We start from the raw sequence: 20,250 nt of genomic DNA on the forward strand, positions 1-20,250 counted from the left end.
GCAGAAGACGTCACTACCGCGACGCCGGAAGTCCCGCCTCTGCCGGCAAGGGCGGCAGGAAACGCCCATCTTCAGGGCTGTCATTGGCGCAGCGCGGATGCGCCGGGCACAGACTTCTGGGTAAAGGAGTTTGTGTCCTCATACCAGCTAGGTAAGGGGCCCCTTTCCGGTTCTCCTCGACAGCGGTGCGGAGGCACGTGGAGCGAGAAAGGTCGGGGAGGAATTGGGTTGCGGAGGGCCAGAGCTCCTCTTACAGGCGACGCGTCCAGATTTCCGTGGTCACCTGTGACAACGCCGCGTCCTCCACCGTCTCCAGCAGGTGGAGCATTCTTTCATCCTGGGAGAACTGCTTCACCTCTCTTGAGTTCTGGGGACTGAGATTTAAATTGAACAATGAATATCCCTCTCTCGTGCAGTCTTCGTTTAAACACATGAAATGTTCCTCTAATTCGTTCATACCCAAATTGGGTCAGCATCACTGTGAACTTACTAAAAATGCAAGTTCTCGGATCCAACCTGCACTTTCTAACACAGAAACCCCCGCGGGTGGGATCTCTCATTAAGTCATGAGCACCTCCCTCCCCCAAAGTTCAACTAAAATGGGAATATACTACAGACTACCTCATGGGAAGTGAAATGAAAAGTGCTTACCACAAGGCCTGGTGCTAAATACACACAAGCTATTATTGTTATTCATCATATCCACAAGGTTCTCACACATACAGCTATAGGAGTATATCAGAGGCTCCTCTTTGCAGAATCACTGATTATATTTTTTACATTTTTATTTATTTATTTTTGCGGTACGCGGGCCTCTCACTGTTGTGGCCTCTCCCGTTGCGGAGCACAGGCTCCGGACGCGCAGGCTCAGCGGCCATGGCTCACGGGCCCAGCCGCTCCGCGGCATGTGGGATCCTCCCGGACTGGGGCACGAACCCGCGTCCCCTGCATCGGCAGGCGTACTCTCAACCACTGCGCCACCAGGGAAGCCCTGATTATGTTTTTTTTAAATATAAAATACAATCACTCCCTGAGTCAGCAAGCAGCATTATAGGCAATGGTTAAAATTTTGCATAAAGCACACCTGTATACCTTTAGTTTCTTTTTTTTTTTTTAACTTTAACTTTAGTTTTCATAAACTATAGGTAACTCTATTGTCAAAGTGATACATTTTTACAGGACATATTATTCAAAAGTTAGAACTATCAAGACTAATTGTCCTTAGGCTTAAGTGGACAGTGGAATTAATATAGTTTCATATCATGGTTTATTTCATAAGATGACATCATAATTCATGTCTAATTCACAAGAACAAAGACTCAAACTCCTCCTGCCTTCCCGTTGAACTCTGAGAGCAGGGAAATCCAGGTATAAATGCATGATCATGAGGTGGCCCAACCTGATATAGTGCCTCAGGGTTACCAGGTATGGTCCTCCTCCTCATGAAGACATTATCTTCCCATCACCTGGACCTGCAGCTCCCAAAGGAGCAATCAGTAACTCCTGGGGAGGTGTGAAAACTGGAACCAGTGAGGCCCAAAGAGGCAACCCCAAGAATGAGCATAAATGAGAAGATAAATCAAAGAAATATTTTACACGATCACTCCTGCCCATTTCAATTGGCCAAAATTCATTTTCATGGTCCCAAATTAAGTAAGGGAAGGTGGGACATGCCTGTCCTCTTCAGTGTCCAGAAGGAGAAAACAGTATTGGTGAACACCTAGTGACTTTCTAGCACAATCCATTGATTTGATCACCAGATGCCCACTTTATTATTCATTCTCTACATTCTACACTTTCTATTTATTTTTATTTTGTGTGTGTGTGTGTGTTGTTTTTACATTCTACACTTTTATACCCTCACTGACGTGATATCTAAAACTCTATCCATTCACTGACTGCATGGCAAAGTTAGTATCTCTACGTGATGTCTTCTGCAACATACATATACCTCCACTCACACTCAATATAAAGTTATGTGTCAGGGACACAGTGGAAGGACATAATGAAACCGTTGGAAGAAATAACCGCCACCAGGTTTCTATATGCAACAAATGCATCTTTGAAGAAAGCAAGTAAAATATGACTATTTGAGACCAAAGGTGAGAAATTTAATGAAAAAAATAACCAACACGAATACTTTAAAAACGATGTTGAAGGTTGGAAGAAAGTGATCCCAGGTGAGTGGTCTGCGATGATAAAAGGAATGAGAATCTGGGAGAGGGGTGCATTTGTGTATGAATACAACCACTCATTATCTGTATAAAACATTAATATTTCATTTTTGGAGACAGAATGATGAAATTACCTTGCATATCCTCAATGGCACATAAGCTGAGATGAGCAAATTAATGTTTAAATCTCTTATATTTTCCAGAAAAAGATCAAAGATGTTAATAATGCTACACTCCGTGTTAAATAAGTACATTGTCATTTTTCAGCTTAAACACTAATAAACAGAATCAGAATATACACCCTGCAAATCTGAAGAAGGAAAAATTGAAATGTAAAGAAATATTCAATAGAAACTTTAAAAAAAGAAGTGTATAGATCAACTGAGGCAAAGGAAAGCACACCCACAGAAGATGTATTTAAACACAACTATATCAGCTATCACATGAAATGAGTATGAAGTAAATGCTTACATTAGCAGTCAGTAATTTTTGATATTAAAAATATCCAATAGGGCTTCCCTGGTGGCACAGTGGTTGAGAGTCCGCCTGCCGATGCGGCAGACGCAGGTTCGTGCACTGGTCCGGGAGGATCCCAGATGCCGCGGAGCGGCTGGGCCCATGGGCCATGGCCGCTGAGCCTGCGCTCCGCAGCGGGAGAGGCCACAACAGAGAGAGGCCCGCATACCGCAAAAAAAAAAAAAAAAAAAAAATCTAACAATAAAATGGATACAAGAGACTCTCTAAAGTATAACATTACAGAATATATATAAATCATGTTTTGGAAAATATACTTGTTATAATTATTTAAAAATTAACATATGAAAACACGTGAAACATGTGTTTATATCAGAAAAAAATTAATTTTAAGGGAAAAAGCATTACCAAGAAGATACTTTAAGCTGTATATTTAATTTAAAAGACTGACTCGAATTACATGAAGCAACAATTTCAGAATAATAAGGATAAAGATATAAATCCATGAATATATGAGGCATTTTTATAGCAGCCATTCAGTAATTAGTAGAAACAGCCAATATAAAATTGTTAAAACTGGCCTGACAGAGACATCTGCATACAGATACAGCATGTTTATATTTAGTACAAGCTGAACATTTACAGAATTGTCAACAAACTGACCATAAAAAAGAACTTCACTTTGTATAGAATAAGACAAGAATGTAATCAAGATGTCCACCAACAACAGAGGTACATGGGAAATGCAAAAATGTGTTTGGAAATTAAGTTATAAAATAGTGAAAAAAATACTGAATAACCCATGCATCACAAATGTGAAGAAATCAAAAATGTAAACTTTTTTTTTGAATAGTGACATCCCCATATATTCTTTAGACATGTGTTTAATAAAATTCTATAGGGACATTAATAGCTTTAAAGATATATACCACAAATAAATAAAGGATGATAATTAACAAGAGAGAGGGAATTCCCTGGCGGTCCAGTGGTTAGGACTCCCCGCTTCCACTGCAGGGGACACTGGTTCAAGCCCTGGTCAGGGAACTAAGATCCCCGCAAGCTGCATGGTGACGCCAAAAAAACAAAAAAACGAAAAACAAACAAAAAAAAAACTGCAGTAGAGAAAACCACAGTAATGGCTCCATTCATATAAATTTCAAAATCAGGTCAAAAAAACTATTATTAGCGATACACAAATACATACATAAGGTGTCAAACTTTGAATTAAAAAAGAGAGTGAGTAATCCAAAATTTTAGATAAAGGATTATTCTGAAGTAGAAGTGATTTGCAATCTGTGAGGTTCATAAAGGAATTCTAATCTTGCTGTGCTCTTTTTATCCTGCAGGTGTGCATTGGTATTTATTTATCTGTATTATTCCTATATGTATAATTTTGGGCTTCCCTGGTGGTGCAGTAGTTGAGAGTCCGCCTGCCGATGCAGGGGACATGGGTTCGTGCCCCGGTCCGGGAAGATCCCACGTGCCGCGGAGCGGCTGGGCCCGTGAGCCATGGCCGCTGAGCCTGCGCGTCCGGAGACTGTGCTCCGCAACGGGAGAGGCCACAACAGTGAGAGGCCCGCGTACCGCAAAAAAAAAAAAAAAAAAGAGAGAAATATAGACATTACCAGTGTCGGGAATAAGAGAGGTGGCATCACTACAGATTCTACAGGTACTAAAATAATAAAAGGATAAATTTGACTACTTAAATAAACAAACTCTTTGAGAAAGATACAAACCACCAAAGCTCACTGTAGGGGGAAAAAAAAGATAAATTCTATAAACCTATGTTCACTATGGAAATTAAATTTATAGTTAGAAACCTTCCCACAAAATAGACTCCAGGCCCAAATACTTCACCGGTGAATTCCACCAAACAATTAAGAAAGAAATAATGTCAATTCTTCACAAACTCTTCCATAAAATTGAAAAGCAGGGGACACTTAATTAACCAACTTCTTCTGTAAAGCCAGCATTACATTGATAGCAACCAAACCCATGCATTAAAAAAATTAGAGACTAACATCCCTCATGAGCATAGATGCAAAAGTCTTAAAAAAAAAAAAAAGAAAACCAGCATATAAAATTCAACAATGCATAAAAGAGTAGTACATCATGACCAAATGGGGTTTACCTCAGAAATGCAAGGTTGGTTTAACTTTTGAAATCAATCAATATGATTCCTCATTAAAAGACGAAAAAGGTAAAAGAAAGAAAAACAACTGTGACTGTGGTCACCAGTATTCAAGAAATGCTCCCACAAATCCCTACATCTTTGTATTCTCACTGTTGTCAAGTGAGTCCCCTTCCACCCTGAACCAGGATTAGTCTGTGTTACCCACAGAGTAAGTCAGAAAAGATGGCACATCACTTCCAGGTGAAGGTTATGAGCCACAGATACTGTGGCTTTGTTCCCGTGCGTTCTCTCCTGGGTCACTTGCTTTGGAACTGTTTCTCTAAAGTGGAATACTTTAATCAAAAGTATAGATGAAAAAGAATGAATTACTGATACACAGAACACTGATAAATCACAACATAATTATGCAGAGTTTGAAAAGCCATATACATACTAGTACCTTTTAAATTATTCTATACACACACACATTTAAAATTCTAGGAAATCCAAACAGATCTATAATGACAGAAAGCAGAATGAGTGGTTGCCTGGGAATGGGTGAGGGCGAGAGATATTATAAAAGGAATCAGGAAACTTGGTTTCAAAGGTGCAAACATGTATCGAAACTTATCAAATTATACACTATAAATATGTGCAATTAATTGCAGAAAATGTTTAGATTGCTCAGACTGTAACTGTAGCCGTAAGATTATGAGACACAAATATGAGTCCTGAGAATTTCCATAAACCCTCATACTAAAGTCACAGTGATGGAAACATTTGTGGATACGCCTTTAGAAGAGTTATATTCCCTATAGTTGGCTACAGTCTCCCAACTTCCTATTTACCAGATGTCCTTCTAGGGGACAGTGACACCTGCCTACCAAATAATAGATTTCAGGGATGCAGGTAGGTCCCAGGGAATCAAACTCTCCTAAAGAGGGCTGGGGAATATGAAGCATTCCCTGGGAACAAGGGACCCAATTCATGCTGCTCCCAGGCACATCAGAAGTTGTCATGACAAATGCCCATTGCTCAAGAAGACCTTGGTTACACAAATCATCTTGGCATACAGGACACATGATTAGGCCTGCAAAGATTGGTATTCTTTCCTAGGAGGCCTTGAGTAGCAATGCAAATTAGGCTGAAACTAGAATAAGAGCTGTTCTTTCTTCACCATTCTGCAAATACCACTGAGACACAACAGTTGGACCTCTCACACAAGCTGTTCATTCTTTCAGGCTGGCAGAGCCCAATTCTGTTCTCAACTCAACCCACAAAGTGAACAGAATCCCCAGGATTAAAGGTAGTTAAAAACTAAGGTATTTGTTGCAAACCCAGAAGAATATGAGGCAGACAATTCCCAAGTTAGGTGACTTGGGGGCTGGACAAATCCATCACGAGTGCCACGAGACCAATAAAGTCTGAAAAATGGAAATCTCTGCAAGCAGCCAGCAGAACAAAGCTTATGTTCTTCTGGCCAAAATTGGGTCACATCCACGCTTAACCAGTAGGGGGGCAGGAAGGAGTGAGGATCTTCAATGGGCTCAGGCTACTGATGATTCCCTCCAGGGAAGGGAGGAAGAGCAGAGATCTTGCCCATCAAAGCACGCTGGGGTGACTTACGCACAATGTGGCACCCTGCTGTTGCACAGACATATGGATTCTTTCGGAGACACTGGCAGTGATATGCTTCTGGCAAGCGTGCCTCTCACAGTGAACAAAGGCATGTTACGAAGTGCAATATTGCTCCAGAAACCTTCCCATATAGGGGGCACCCAGAAGAATCTCCTCAGGGTGGGAGTTCAAATGTATGAGACTCATCTTCCAGCTGATGGCTACTCACATAGGCTACTCTCAGAGCTTCTCTCTGGTGTCACCCACTGTGGCATATTCCCTATCCTAAGGCCTTTCTCCAGCATGAACTTTCCAATGTCTGATGAGGGAAGCCCTTTGCCTGAAGGCCTTCCCACACTCACTGCACTTATACGGTCTTTCTCCAGTGTGGATTCTATGGTGCTGAACAAGCACATGTTTGTGGCTAAAGGCTTTGCCACACTCAGCGCACACATATGGCTTTTCGCCAGTGTGAACTCTCTGGTGTGCAATGAGGTCGGAACGTTGGCTGAAGAACTTCCCACAGGCAATGCACTCGTAAGGCCTTGCCCCAGTATGAACACTCCAATGCTTAATGAGTCTGTATTTGTGACCAAAGTATCTCCCACATTCGCTGCACTCGTAAGGCCTTTCTCCAGTGTGGATACTCTCATGCTGAACAAGTGTGGATTTGTGACTGTAGGCTTTCCCACATTCACTGCATTTGTAAGGCCTTGCTCCAGTATGGACTCTCTGGTGTACAATAAGGTTAGAGCTATGATTAAAAACTTTCCCACATATGCCACACTCATAAGGCATTTCTCCAGTGTGGATCCTCTGGTGCTGCGCAAGTATGGGTTTGCGGCTGAAGGTTTTCCCACACTCGCTGCACTCATAAGGCCTTTCTCCAGTGTGGACTCTCTGGTGCTGAACAAGTGAGTCTTTGCGGCTGAAAGCTTTTCCACATTCATTGCACTTGTAATGCGTTTGTCCACTGTGACAGGCCTCTGCACACTTGGTGTTACTTTGTGGCTTCCACTTACTAAGAGGGGAATGGTGCTGGAACACGCTTGAGCTAGTTGGGAAGTCCTTACAACCCTCCCCTGTGGTAAAGGGCACGTCCAATGATGGCACAGAGCAGCCGTTCACAAGAAAGGCCCTACCCTCATCCCTTCTGCAGGGTTTCTCTCCACTGTGCTGCTTCTGGTGGTGAAGGTTTGCACTGAACCAGAGTTGTTTCCCACATGCCACACACATGTATGGCTTTTGCCCAGGGTATGTTTCCTGGTGCTCAGCCAAGTACAAAACATCTTTCAAGATCGGGCCACATGTCTCACAGGGGTGGGCCTTCTGGGAAGATGGAATCGTCTTAGGAATCGTGACCTGTGACATTCCTTTTACAGAAACGCTCTGCTCAAAATGTATCTCCTCCTCCTCCATTCCATGCGAACAACCTGAAAGCAGACAAATGCTGGTGAAGGACACAGCGACACTGGTGGGAATGGGCAGTCTCATTACAAATGTGTATCTATCAGAACTAGGATGAAGGTCTGCTATCAGACAAGAGGCCAGAGCGCAAGCTGAGTAAAGGGCTACTATGCAGTAGTTGGCATCTAAAGGTCACAGGATGGAAGTGGCCTTGATGGGGAGAGGACACAAATGTGGGGAACAGCCCAGGGAGAACAGGGTGTCTAATGAAGTCATCCACAAATGGATTTTAGCAAGGCCTTGGCCGCTAGGGAGATGTACAGAAGGGTGTGTTCCCTGAATAGCTACAAATAGACTAGGTGGTTTTTAAGAATTATTTGAGGTATATGCACATTTCATGACACATTAAGCATATAAGCCAGTTTTGGAAAGCAGTGGAGAGGAACAGCTCAGATGTGGGCAGAGGTGGGGAACAGTCAGAGGCTAAAAGTCAGAACATAAAAGATAAGTGTGTAAATGGGAAAGTAAAGATAGGAATGAAGTGTGGCCATTGGCCTTGGCACTCAAACAACTGTGGGCACAGAGAGGTTGGGGAATGATTAGAACCCAGCCCGACATCACACCTTTCCCCAGCTCCCACTCACCAGGGCCACCCCCACCCTGAGCCTCTCTGGTCATGGCTGGAGTCATGCTGGCCCACTCAGATAGCCAGGGCTCACTGTCCAGCTCCAGTGGGGCAACCCCATGGAACATGGAAGATGCATATCCTAAGGAAAAGACAGGTAAATGGCCAGCACTTGTCTGGGTGACCCACCCCTCAGAGAAGACGACTAAATACTATAAAAATAACTCTGAAGTAGTGTCTTGCAGGAATAGCCTAGCGGTCCCAACAAGGAGTGACCATACTGGTCCTTGCAATTCCTGACACAGGCAGGCTACTAGAAATGTCAGCCAGAGGAGGGGGGTAGAACCTGGGGCACAGGGATGGCATGGATCTGGACAGAGGCACCCAGTCGGGAGAGAACAAACTGGAGATGATCCACTGGGTGACGGCGGGACGCTGCACGCCTGCATCCATCCACGTAAGCCTTCAGGGCAGCAGGTACTGGGACTGCTCAGAAGTCAGAGGTGCTAGTGCACAAAGCTCACACCTGGCATCCACAGCACCTACCCTAGGGAACGGGGGAGGAAGGTGATGCCTATGGCTCTGATAGAAGAAACAGGAAAGGGGGAGAGCCCAGTCCAGGACGCTGCAGGGGATGTGAGGGCCTTACCCAGTGAGGCCATAAGGGCAAAGTTCTCCAGCATCACTTCGCGGTACAGGAGCCTCTGAGCCTCATCAAGGAGCCCCCACTCCTCCTGGGAGAAGTACACGAACACGTCCTCAAAGTTCACTTTCCCCTGCCACAATGGGGAGAGCCGAGTCTGTGAGTAGTCTCTCTCCTAAGGACCCCCATCTTGCCCCCACAGAGCTCCCTTCAGCATTCCTTCTGACCTAGGTCCTCGACTCATTGGAAATACCAGGGCCAGGGGCCACATATGTCTGCTCTCTCCTTAAGGTCCCTTTGATCACGGTGTCCACCCACACCAACAACAGGCAGGGGGGCAGAAAGGCGCCATCTAAGCTCTGGGGCTGGCATGTGGGGCCGCACCGCATCCCCATCCATGTCCTTCCAGCCAGTTCTCCTGGAGTTGCTAAGACCATGCTTACCAGACAACCAAAGTTGGGCTCATCTTTCTCCCGTAAGTCCCCAACACCAGGGACCAAGGGCCATCAGTTCATACTCCTTTTCCACATGCACACCAGTCTTTTGGATCACTTTCAATCTCACTACTCTGGCCCCCCACCCAGTTGTTGGCCGCCACCATCACCTTCCTGGCTCATTAACTGCAATGCCGTGGTGATGTGTAGATTCTCCCTTGTAAACCTAGGTACACACCATCTCCTGCTTTTTGGATGTCTCCATCCTGAGCCCCTCCACAGGACTTCAGCCCTGTGTCCAGCAGCTCACTTGACACCTCCACTCAGTGTTCTCTGGAACATCTCAGACTCTTCACATGGCCACAAATAAACTCCTGATACCCCTGCAGAGTTACGTCTACCACTAACTTGCCCATCTCAGCCGCTGGAGCTTCTACCCTTCTGACTGATAAGGCCTAACACCTTGGGGCTGTCTCTTTCACACATCAGAAAATATGACCCAGTCACTTTTCCCATCTACACAGCCAGCCCTCTGGGCCATCCATTACCACGCATCTGGAATACTGAAGCAGCCTCCTCCCTAGGCTCCTTGTCTCTATCCTAATTCCCTCTTCCGTCACCACACACAGTCTGTTCTCCACTTGGCACCCAGAGGGAGGCTGTTAAAACCTGGATCAGATTACCCCCCCCTCTGCTGCACACCCGCCATGGCTACACCACCCTCAGAACAGAGGCCTCGCTTGTCAGCTGGCCACTTCAGGCCTGACTCCTGTCCACCTGCTCTTGATTGCTACCAGATGAGGTGGAAAACTGTAGCTTCTTGAAAACTCCCATCTCAATCTCTCCTTCAAGTATTTGCACATGCTGGTTCCTGTTCCTGGAACAAACTTCCACACCTTATTCCAGTGGTCACCAGAAAACGGGAACCCTTGCACGTAACCCCTGGTCTAGACACAGAACCCTGGGCTTGGGGTTTCTCCAGGGTCCTCAGACTCAAGAGCTGGGAGAGTACAAGTAAAGTGTTCGGGACTTCCTTGGTGGCGCACTGGTTAAGAATCCGCCTGCCAATGCAGGGGACATGGGTCTGAGCCCTGGTCCGGGAAGATCCCACATGCCGCAGAGCAACTAAGCCCACGCGCCACAACTACTGAGCCTGCGCTCTAGAGCCCGCGAGCCACAACTACTGAGCCCGTGCGCCACAACTACTGAAGCCCGCATGCCTAGAGCCTGTGCTCTGCAACAAGAAGCCACCGCAATGAGAAGCCCGCGCACCGCAACCAAGAGTAGCCCCCGCTCACCGCAACTAGAGAAAGCCCGCGCACAGTAACGAAGACCCAACGCAGCCAAAAATAAATAAATAAATTTATTTTTAAAAAAGTAAAGTGTTCTAGGACACCACAATCCTGAAGCCCTCGTGGGTGGGGGTGGAATCGATGAGAGCCTGGACATCCTGCCCTCACCTGTATAAAGCCCATAATTACTACTGAGATCAGGGGAACCTGTGGTAAGAGGGAGACCATGAGAGACAAGCAACCACGAAAGAGGCCCAAGGGCTCAGGCCTATCTTCCACTCCTGCCCTCCCACAGACCTGGGGCTGTCTGTCCTCTGAGCCTCAGTCCTCAGGGCCACGTACCAGCTGTGTTGCCTTGGACTATGTCTCAACTTTTCTGGGGCCCACTGTCCGAGCCCTTACCTCAAGTCTGTACGCACCTGGGCAGTCTACGGAATACTTTTTAAACCATCAGATATTGTCTCTCTGTTCAGAACCTTCCGTAGCTCCCATCACCCTGAGAATTGAGGCACAGCTGCTCGGACTCTTGATCTTTTCAGACACCAAAGGCCCCAGGTTTCCCAAATGCTCCGGCTGTGTCGCACCTCCAAGCCTCTGCACATGCTGGCCCCTCGACTGTAACATCTTTCCACATCCCATCATGCTGGCTGTCAGAAATGGGACCCGACCAAGAGAGTCCCCACTGTCTGGAAACATGGTCCTGAGCTGCAGGGACCTGAGGTGTCCCTCATTCGAGGCTTCAGGATTCAGAGAGGGAGGTCGGGGGAAGGACCCAGGGGTGCAGCACCCACCTGCGCCGGGTCCGTCAGCACGGCGGCCGCCATCGGCACCTGCGGACCGGGGAGGGCGAGGGGGAGGGGAGTAGCTGGAGAGTGACAGGTGCGAGGTCCCGGGCTCCAGCGGCCGGGTCACCTGAGCGGTGCCACTGCCGATCCTCAGGTCCGTCTCTGTTTAGGGCAGACAACGCCTCTCGCGTTTTCCCTGTTCTGTCACCTCGGGGGTGACGCCGCGCTCCGGAGACAGACTCATTGGACTAATCCGAAAGCAAACAAAATGTCCGCCCAACAAGGGAAAAGGAAGTCCCGCCCCGGCGTCCTCCGTACGAACGGAAACGCCCCTTTACTGGGCCTTCATTGGCCCAGAGCCGCCAAGGCTCCTAGGTAATGTAGTTCCCACAGCACCAACGATGGAGTGGGACTCCCGCGCCACCTCCAGGTCAAAGGCGGAGCCACCTAGCTAGCGGCGCCTAGAAATTGCATATTTTAGTTTGAGGATTAGGCGGAGCGTTGCTTCCTCTTAAAGGAGACGCACCCATATTTCCGGTGAGTGTAGTCTGTAACACATCACAAAAATGTTCAGAAACATATTATTTGGGGCTTCTTTACACAGAGAATGCTCACCAGAAAAATCAAATGCACACACAATATACTAATGTCGCTCAGACCTCCATAGCTGGAAGCTAATAAATAGTATTTGTTCTCAAATATACACAACGTAGTGCGAAGCGCTTGGGTTAGTTGTGTGGGCCTCAGCATTTAGAATCAGGAACAAAAGCGGAGACTCCAGACACGGGCACCACGTTAAGTGCAATAGGGATGTGGGACACTGATGAACAGGTGGACAATGCTGGTGTCTCTGGTTACCTCAGAAAATATTTCTCCTGCCTTTATAATCAGTGATTGTGTCTAACCCAGTGAGTAATACTTTTTACAGGAAATGTCACCGAGCCCACGCTCGTTCTGCTCGCACGACAGGCCAATAACTGACGAACTGTTGGAGCAAGGAATAACTTTAATCGGAAAGCGAGCAGACCCAGAGTAAGGCAGACTGGTAACTCAAAAACATCCATCATCCGGATTCCGGCTCCTTTTATAAAAGAGGGGGAGGGGCCCACTGCGGTGCTGACCAATGGCTGAGGGGGGCTGCTATAGCTAGCGCCTGCCCCGCCCCTATTAAAGAAATATTTCACTCTGTATACACAGATGTATTCAATTTCTTTTAGGTATCTTACAAAGATCTGAAAAAAAAAGTGATGGAAGAAATGTTCACTTCTTAAGGTATGGGGAAGTCATTCTGGCTTATATATAATTTAACTTGAACTTCAGGCTAACCAAAACCGCCTGTTTGTGGCCAAATATGCACTGTACATCTGCTTTAATTATTAAAGAAAAAGGCACGTTGACCAGAAGTAAGGAATGTCCATTTTAAAGATAAAATTAAAGGCCTCCCTTCCCGGGATGCCAATGCTAGTACTCCTTTGATCATAAGACTTTCTTCCCAGGTGGCAAGGCCATACTGAGTTGTGTATGTGCTGATATGTTTTTGTTTTTTTTGAAACGTTGAAGGAGTATCCCTGACTTGTTTGATGTTCCTTGTTATAACAAGATATAAAACTGTGCTCATGGGCTTCCCTGGTGGCGCAGTGGTTGAGAGTCTGCCTGCCGATGCAGGGGACACGGGTTCGTGCCCCGGTCCAGGAGGATCCCGCGTGCCGCGGAGCGGCTAGGCCCGTGAGCCATGGCCGCTGAGCCTGCGCGTCCGGAGCCTGTGCTCCGCAACGGGAGAGGCCACAGCAGTGAGAGGCCTGCGTACCGCAAAAAAAAACCAAAACCAAAAACAAAAAACTGTGCTCAAAACCATGCTTCGCTAGAGCAGTTCCTCAGAGTAATCTGAGAAGCTGTCTCCTGGGCTATAGTCCTCAGTTTGGATCAAAAAAACCTCTTTTCTATTCCCATTGTAGATTGTTTATTGATTATTTTCCATCGACAAAGGTAATTTACCAAATTTTATTTGTCAATTAGAAGGACAATAAAAATTGTTTCTGTGCAGAAGAAATAGCTACCATACTAAATTTCTATACACAGTAAAAATGCCTTTTAACAAAGTGTGATGTAAGACTATTTGAGGATAAACATGACGACTGTAATGGAAAACAAACCCACAGAAAATAAAATTCTAAACAGAATTTTCTAAACTGAAAATAATATTCAAGTACAAAGAAGGCTGATCCAGACGAAAACTCTGCAAAGAGAGTTGGAATGAGGATTGAGAGACGTGTGCATCTTTTGATTAAAATAACTGCTCGTTATCTGTGTAAAACATGAATATGTCTCCTTATAGAGTTAAAGTGATGGAATTCCACGTATAACCTCAGAACATATACATTGAGAGGAGGCTGGTTGCTTAATGTTCTGAATCCCTTATATTTCCAATCAGGAATAAATGTATTTCTAACCCTATACTCTAATGTATTAAATAAGCTTTTGCAATTTTTAGCTTAAATATAATAAATGCAACCAGAATATAATTTTCAAACTAGAAGAGGAAAAATTTCGAATATAAATGATCAATAGAATGGTAAAAACAATAGCAAAAGAAATGGAGCTAGTCCTATGAGGTGGATTTGTCACCTAGGTTAATATGAGGAAACGGAGGCAGCAAAGGGTCTATGACTCTCAGTTATGGCTGTTAAGTAGCACATCTGGGAATGGAGTCCACAGAGCCACAGCTTTAACCACTGCCCAACACAGCCTCCAATCCAATGTCATCTATCTGGCCCCTTCTATGTTGGAGAAATGAGGTCATGGAAAATTCAACTGCCCAGGTAACTGCCATGAGGACAGGGATCAGTCTTGCCTTTTCTTTGTCCCAGAAATATTGGCCTTCAGCTTTATTTATTCCCTAAACATGTTTTTCCTGGGCACTGACCAAGAAACCAGAGCAGGAAAAGCCCTGCCGGCCCACAGACACAGAGTGTTTGAGGGGGAGAACTCTCATTGCCTGAGCCCTGCTGTGTCATCACAACCATCCACAGGTCCTGTCACGTCTGCTCCCCAACACCTCCAACGCCACCCCCTTGGGCCGGTCTACCAACAGCACATTTCTGGGCTACAAAACAGCCTCCACCCCGTATCAGCATTAGTTCTTGCGCTCCACACATCAGACAGAAGGTGATTTCAAAACAAATCAGGTTATACTGGGCAAATTTGAATGGACCAAAAGTACACCGGTGTGGGACTTCCCTGGTAGTCTAGTTGTTAAGACTCTGCACTTCCGGTGCAGGGGGCGTGGGTTCCACCCCAGGGTGGGGACCGAAGATCCCACATGCTGCGCAGTGCGTCCAAAAAATTTTTTTAAAAGCACATCGGGGCCTCCCTGGTGGCGCAGTGGTTGAGAGTCCGCCTGCCGATGCAGGGGATGCGGGTTCGTGCCCCGGTCTGGGAGGATCCCATGTGCCGCGGAGCGGCTGGGCCCGTGAGCCGTGGCCGCTGGGCCTGCGCGTCCGGAGCCTGTGCTCCGCAACGGGAGAGGCCACGGCAGTGAGAGGCCCGCATACCGCAAAAAAAAAAAAAAAAAAAAAAAAAAAAAGCACATCGGTGGCCAAAGGGGCAAAGATCTCAGTCTTCCCTGTTACCTACCCTCCAAAATTTAGCTTTGGGGTTAGTAACACACTTCCCCTCATCAGTTAGCATTGATCATGCACAACATTGCCCTGTCTGTGGTCAGCCTCATTGTAAATATAGGTGGTGACAAAATCCAGGAGAGACATAGCAGCTTCCTGAAGTCCCACACAGGCAACCTGAGGTAGACGCAGACACATAGCCCATGCTCTCTGCTCTCCTGCTCTCCTGCAGGTGAGTGGAGACCTCTTTCTTCTTTATGGAGTAAACAAAATATCGACAGCTTTCAGGAACGGAGTTGTGGATTTCATCCAGAAGGAGTAAGAGCTGTGGAGTCCTACTGATTACTCCTATAGCCCAGAGTCTGGCGAAAGTATTCAAAGTATCCAATCCTGGCCTTACTCGGTGTACCTCCTCAGCCTCACCCACTCCTTTCCATGACAACTCCAATAAAGGCTCTGGGACATGCTTTCCCCCTCCCCCTTCTGCCTCATGATCCACCTTGGTGCTTCCCCATGTGGCCCTGCATGGCATGCCCTGTCTGTTGTTTCTAGGGATCTGTGTGTAATCTTCTTCCTGCATGAAAATTATTTGTGTCTGTCTGTGTTACCATACCTGATTAAAACAAATCCGAGGTACATTTTCAGACAGTAGATAATCATTTTACCTAAACTAAATGATTAAATAGTCTGTTCTTTTCTCATTAATCAAGTTATTTCAAATTCCACACCCATTTGAAGCTGTTTTAGTCTGTTGAGATCATCCATTTATCAATTCCTGTGACACAGTTAAACTGTTGCAGCTTCACACCACACTTGGTGGAGAGAGTCCTCCTCACCTCTGACTAACCACGAGCACCCAGATCTAGCAGAATTCTTCTGCCGAGGTGCAGGCCGCCGTCAGCCGCCTGATCAACCTGCATCTGCAGGCCTCGTCCACCTCCCTCTCCCTGAGCTTCCACTCTGAAGCTGACGAGGTGGCTCTGGAGGGTGTGGGCTGCTGCTTCTGGGAGTTGGCTGAGGAGAAGCGCGAAGGTGCCCAGCTTCCCTTGAAGATGTGGAAGCAGTGGGGCAGCCGCACCCTGGTCCAGGATGGGCAGAAGCTGCCCCCAAACGAGCGGAGCGCCAGCGTGGACCCATGGAGGCCGCCAGAGCCCTGGAGAAGAGCCTGAACCAGGCCCTCTTGGATCTGCATGCCCTGGGTTCTGCGAGCCGCAGACGCCCAGCTCTGTGAGTTCCTGGAGAGCCGCTTCCTGGAGGAGGAGACGAAGCTCCTCAAGAAGATGGGCGACCATCTGACCAACCTGTGCAGGCTGGCTGGCCCCCAGGCCGGGTTGCGCGAGTGTCTTCCAAAGGCTGTCCTGCGAGCACGACTAGGAGCCTCCGGAGCCCAGTGGCTTCTGCGGGACCCCTCTGCCTCCGCCCTCCTCGAGATCTCTGCCCGAGCCTCTTCCTTCAGCCAGGAGGCAACTTTTTAACCACCCTGAAACCTTCACCTGAGCCGTGGTGCCAAATAGAAACAAAGAATGTTCTTTTGTTCTTTTGCAGAGGGGAAAAAAAGCTAGGCTGTGATTAAAAAAAAAGTATCTGAATAGTATGAATGACTTGTAGTCTGTTTAATTCTCAAGACTGTCTAAAGAAATGGCTCCTAACTTTTGGGTACCAACTGGGTACACTGAGTATCTGATAAACTATGTTTTCTGTCAAGAAGAATAAATACACCTATTCTGAAGATGTTGTATAGGGGATTCCCTGGTGGTCCAGTGGTTAGGAGTCTGCGCTTTCACTGCCCTGGGCCCAGGTTCAATCCCTGGTTGGAGAGCTAAGATCCCACAAGCTGCGGTGCAGCCAAAAAGAAAAAAAAATGTTGCACAGAATTTTAGGGTTTTCATGACTTCTCTGGAGTCATTCTGGGTACTGGATTCAACTCTGGTTTTCTAAAATGTAAGTGTGGTTTTGCTGAGCAGAGAGCTGAGTACCTTGACCGGATCATATTGTGTTCGTCCCTCAACCCTCAAACTCATGATAGAATTGCTTTTCCTGATTTTCAAGTTGGTGTGATGCCATCTGCATATATTGAAGAAAGAGCCCTGGGAAGTTCATCTCTGAGTCTCCCATTAGGTTGCTACTGAGAACACTGATTATTACATCATACACTGACCCCTTTATGAAGCCTCTTGAGAAATTTCTTTCTGGTCTTAATATTAGGAATAACAGTGCTTCGCTTGGGTAATTGGGTGTTTTTGTTTTATGGACACTGTAAATGATGTAACTAATTAAGTTTCCTCTTCTGACTGCCTGCTAAAAAGCTTAGAGCCAAATTTGTGGTCCACCCAGAGTAAACGAGTAGAATCGTATAAGCATTTTGTACATGTTTTATTCCTGGTTCTTCTGTTACTAATTCCTTGGTGTATTTTGTGGATTCTTTTAAGCCACCTTAAACAATTTCTGGAACAACGTTGTGTATAAACAGATAAATAAAGTAAACTTTAAAAATGCAAAATATAGGGACTTCCCTGGTGGTACAGTGGTTAAGAATACGCCTGCCAATGCAGGGGACACAGTTCGAGCCCTGGTCCAGGAAGATCCCACATGCTGTGGAGCAACTAAGCCCGTGTGCCACAACTACTGAGCCTGCACCCTGGAGCCTGCGAACCACAACTACTGAGCCCACGCGCCACAACTACTGAAGCCCTCGTGCCTAGAGCCCGTGCTCCACAACAAGAGAAGCCACTGCAATGAGAAGCCTGCACACCGCAAAGAAGAGTAGCCCCCACTTGCCACAACTAGAGAAAGCCCACGCACAGCAATGAAGACCCAAACGCAGCCAAAAATAAATTTAAAAAAATAATTTTTTTAAATGCAAAACAAATAAACTGTCTACCTAGCTTTTTTTATTTTAAAAACTCATACATTCAGCGGTATGTTCATATGAGATGTACAAATTGTTTCTTTTACAAAGACCACACCTATAAAACTCACCTCGTGTATAAAATTTTTTTTAGGCATCCCCTGTCCCTTGTTACCTTTACATGTTCCTCTGGGCCCCTAGAGCTCACCTGACATTTTCTATTTTTTAATTTTTTGGCCACAGCGCATGGCATGTGGGATCTTAGTTCCCCAACCAGGGATCTAACCTGCGACCCCTGCAGTGGAAGCATGGAGTCTTCACCACTGGACCGCCAAGGAAGTCCCCACACCTGACATTTTGATAATCATTCTTTTGATGTCTTTATAGTTTTACTGCTTATCTATATTTTCCTGAACGATAGACTGTCTTTTATTGCGAAATTCTGAAATTTCCATAGCTTGTATCATAGTGTATGCATTTTTCTTTCTTTCTTTTTTTTTTTTTTCGTACGCGGGCCTCTCACCGCTGTGGCCTCTCCCGTTGCGGAGAACAGGTTCCGGACGCGCAGGCCCAACGGCCATGTCTCACGGGCCCAGCTGCTCCGCGGCATGTGGGATCCTCCCGGACCGGGGCACAAACCCGTGTCCCCTGCATCGGCAGGCAGACTCTCAACCACTGTGCCACCAGGGAAGCCCATGTATGCAGTTTTCTGACTAGATTCTGTAACATGTTTGTTAGATTTATCCACAGAGGTTCATGGTATGGTAGTCAGCTCATTTCCACAGCTCATCAGTAATTGATAGGGTGAATAATCCAGAATCTACTCTTCCAAGATGTGATTTCAAGAAAATGACACATATCTTCTGTGCTTGGCTTAATAGGGGAGTTTCTCTGCACCTCATCTCACACTTGTCGGTGGGACTATCTCTCCTGACTCTCCTCCCTCCCATTTACATGCCACATTGTGGCCTGATCTAAATAACTGATGTAACTTGGGTTTCTATCATCCTATGTTCTTAACTCCAATATTGACTCCTTTTGTGATGTGTGTGATTTCTGACGTAATGTGTGCATAAAGTATACAATTGGAAGGAGCCTTTTGAGGTATGGGTGTCAGTTCCATCAAGCATGAAATAAAGCCTTGTCTGGAGGCTGACTCCATGTCTTAGGAGCCTTCACTTTTTTTTTTTTTTTGAGGCTTCACTTTCAGTCATTGTTGTAACTGAGCCACGACTGATCCATGCATGCTGATAAAAAGAGGCAGACATTTTAGGGATCTCCTGCCAAGCTGACCTGAGGTGACACAGTTGGCATTAGAAACTCTCCCCCTCCGAAAATGAGTATCTGGTCTTGGAGATAATGTGCTATAAATATGGGTGAGCTGGGACTGTCAGTTTGACACACCATCTCTTTGTGAGGATCCACTCGCCAAGGCATTGGCCACAGGAGGCTTTGCCTGAGTGGACAATTTTCACCTCATCATTGGTGACCCAGGGGTAATCTGAATGCCTCCTTGAGGAGACTGGTCTTGAAGCTGAACAGACCTATATAGAGCCCTTCCCAGTGACAGAACCCCTGAATCCCTGCTTACTGGTGATTAAGAAAAAGATGGTGGCCCACGCACTTATGGTCAATTAATCTATGACAAAGGAGGCAGGAATATATACAATGGAATCAGCTAGTACTGAACACCCCCTTCCAGAAATTTCCAGGAAGGAGTGAAGGCTTCATCATCTTTTGCCCTCATGAGTTATTCCAAAGCTGTGATGAAGTTGGTCACTGCTCAGTCCACAGGCGAAACTTACAGGAGAAAAATCAGGGAAATGAAGATTGACACGAAAGGAGTCAGTGGTAAAGAAGGTGGTAGGAGAACACATAATAAAGTGTTGGCATCTCTTATCAACAGCTGCCTGGTGTCAACAATGGTCCAGCACCCTTCCCACCTGCAGGGAGTTAGCTTTGTATCTCGAAATGGAACTGTAGTGGAACAAAAAGGGTAATAAGGGATGAAGGGGAGAAATCTGGTGGGAGAGGAGTGTTGGCTTATGGGTTTGAGGCTTATTGTCCTGCTTGGACACCAATGTTAAGCCCTTAAGAAGGGAAAGGGCACAGATGAGTTTGGGGTGAAGAAGGAAGGTGAACACTTGGGATCCTCGACTATCTCATCACCTACATCCAGAACTCAGAGTCTTCGCTTTACCACCATTGTTTTTTATATTGG

The 20,250-nt window shown here is 46.2% G+C and overlaps 1 protein-coding gene and 1 pseudogene across 3 annotated transcripts; one reads left to right on the top strand and one right to left on the bottom strand.

The window, feature by feature from the left end:
• Positions 1-4,280: 4,280 nt before the first annotated feature.
• On the bottom strand, positions 4,281-11,816 carry LOC309794617 (zinc finger protein 772-like). 2 transcript variants are annotated; one of them, XM_082606335.1, is made up of 4 exons: positions 11,571-11,816; positions 9,060-9,186; positions 8,430-8,552; positions 4,281-7,811 (listed from the first exon to the last, which is right to left on the bottom strand). In XM_082606335.1, the coding sequence occupies exons 1-4, from the start codon at positions 11,601-11,603 to the stop codon at positions 6,664-6,666; spliced, it is 1,431 nt and encodes a 476-aa protein (XP_082462461.1). In that variant the 5' UTR covers positions 11,604-11,816; the 3' UTR covers positions 4,281-6,663. The 2 variants fall into 2 exon arrangements, with proteins under 2 accessions (XP_082462461.1, XP_082462462.1); XM_082606336.1 differs by lacking the exon at positions 8,430-8,552.
• Positions 11,817-15,256: 3,440 nt separating this feature from the next.
• On the top strand, positions 15,257-16,656 carry LOC309794846 (ferritin light chain-like; annotated as a pseudogene). The gene is made up of 2 exons: positions 15,257-15,280; positions 16,051-16,656. The product of its transcript is annotated as a ferritin light chain-like (transcript).
• Positions 16,657-20,250: the final 3,594 nt, after the last annotated feature.

Source organism: Mesoplodon mirus (genome assembly GCF_964341445.2).
Source record: "Mesoplodon mirus genome assembly, chromosome: 19".
Classification (NCBI taxonomy): Eukaryota; Metazoa; Chordata; class Mammalia; order Artiodactyla; family Ziphiidae; genus Mesoplodon; species Mesoplodon mirus.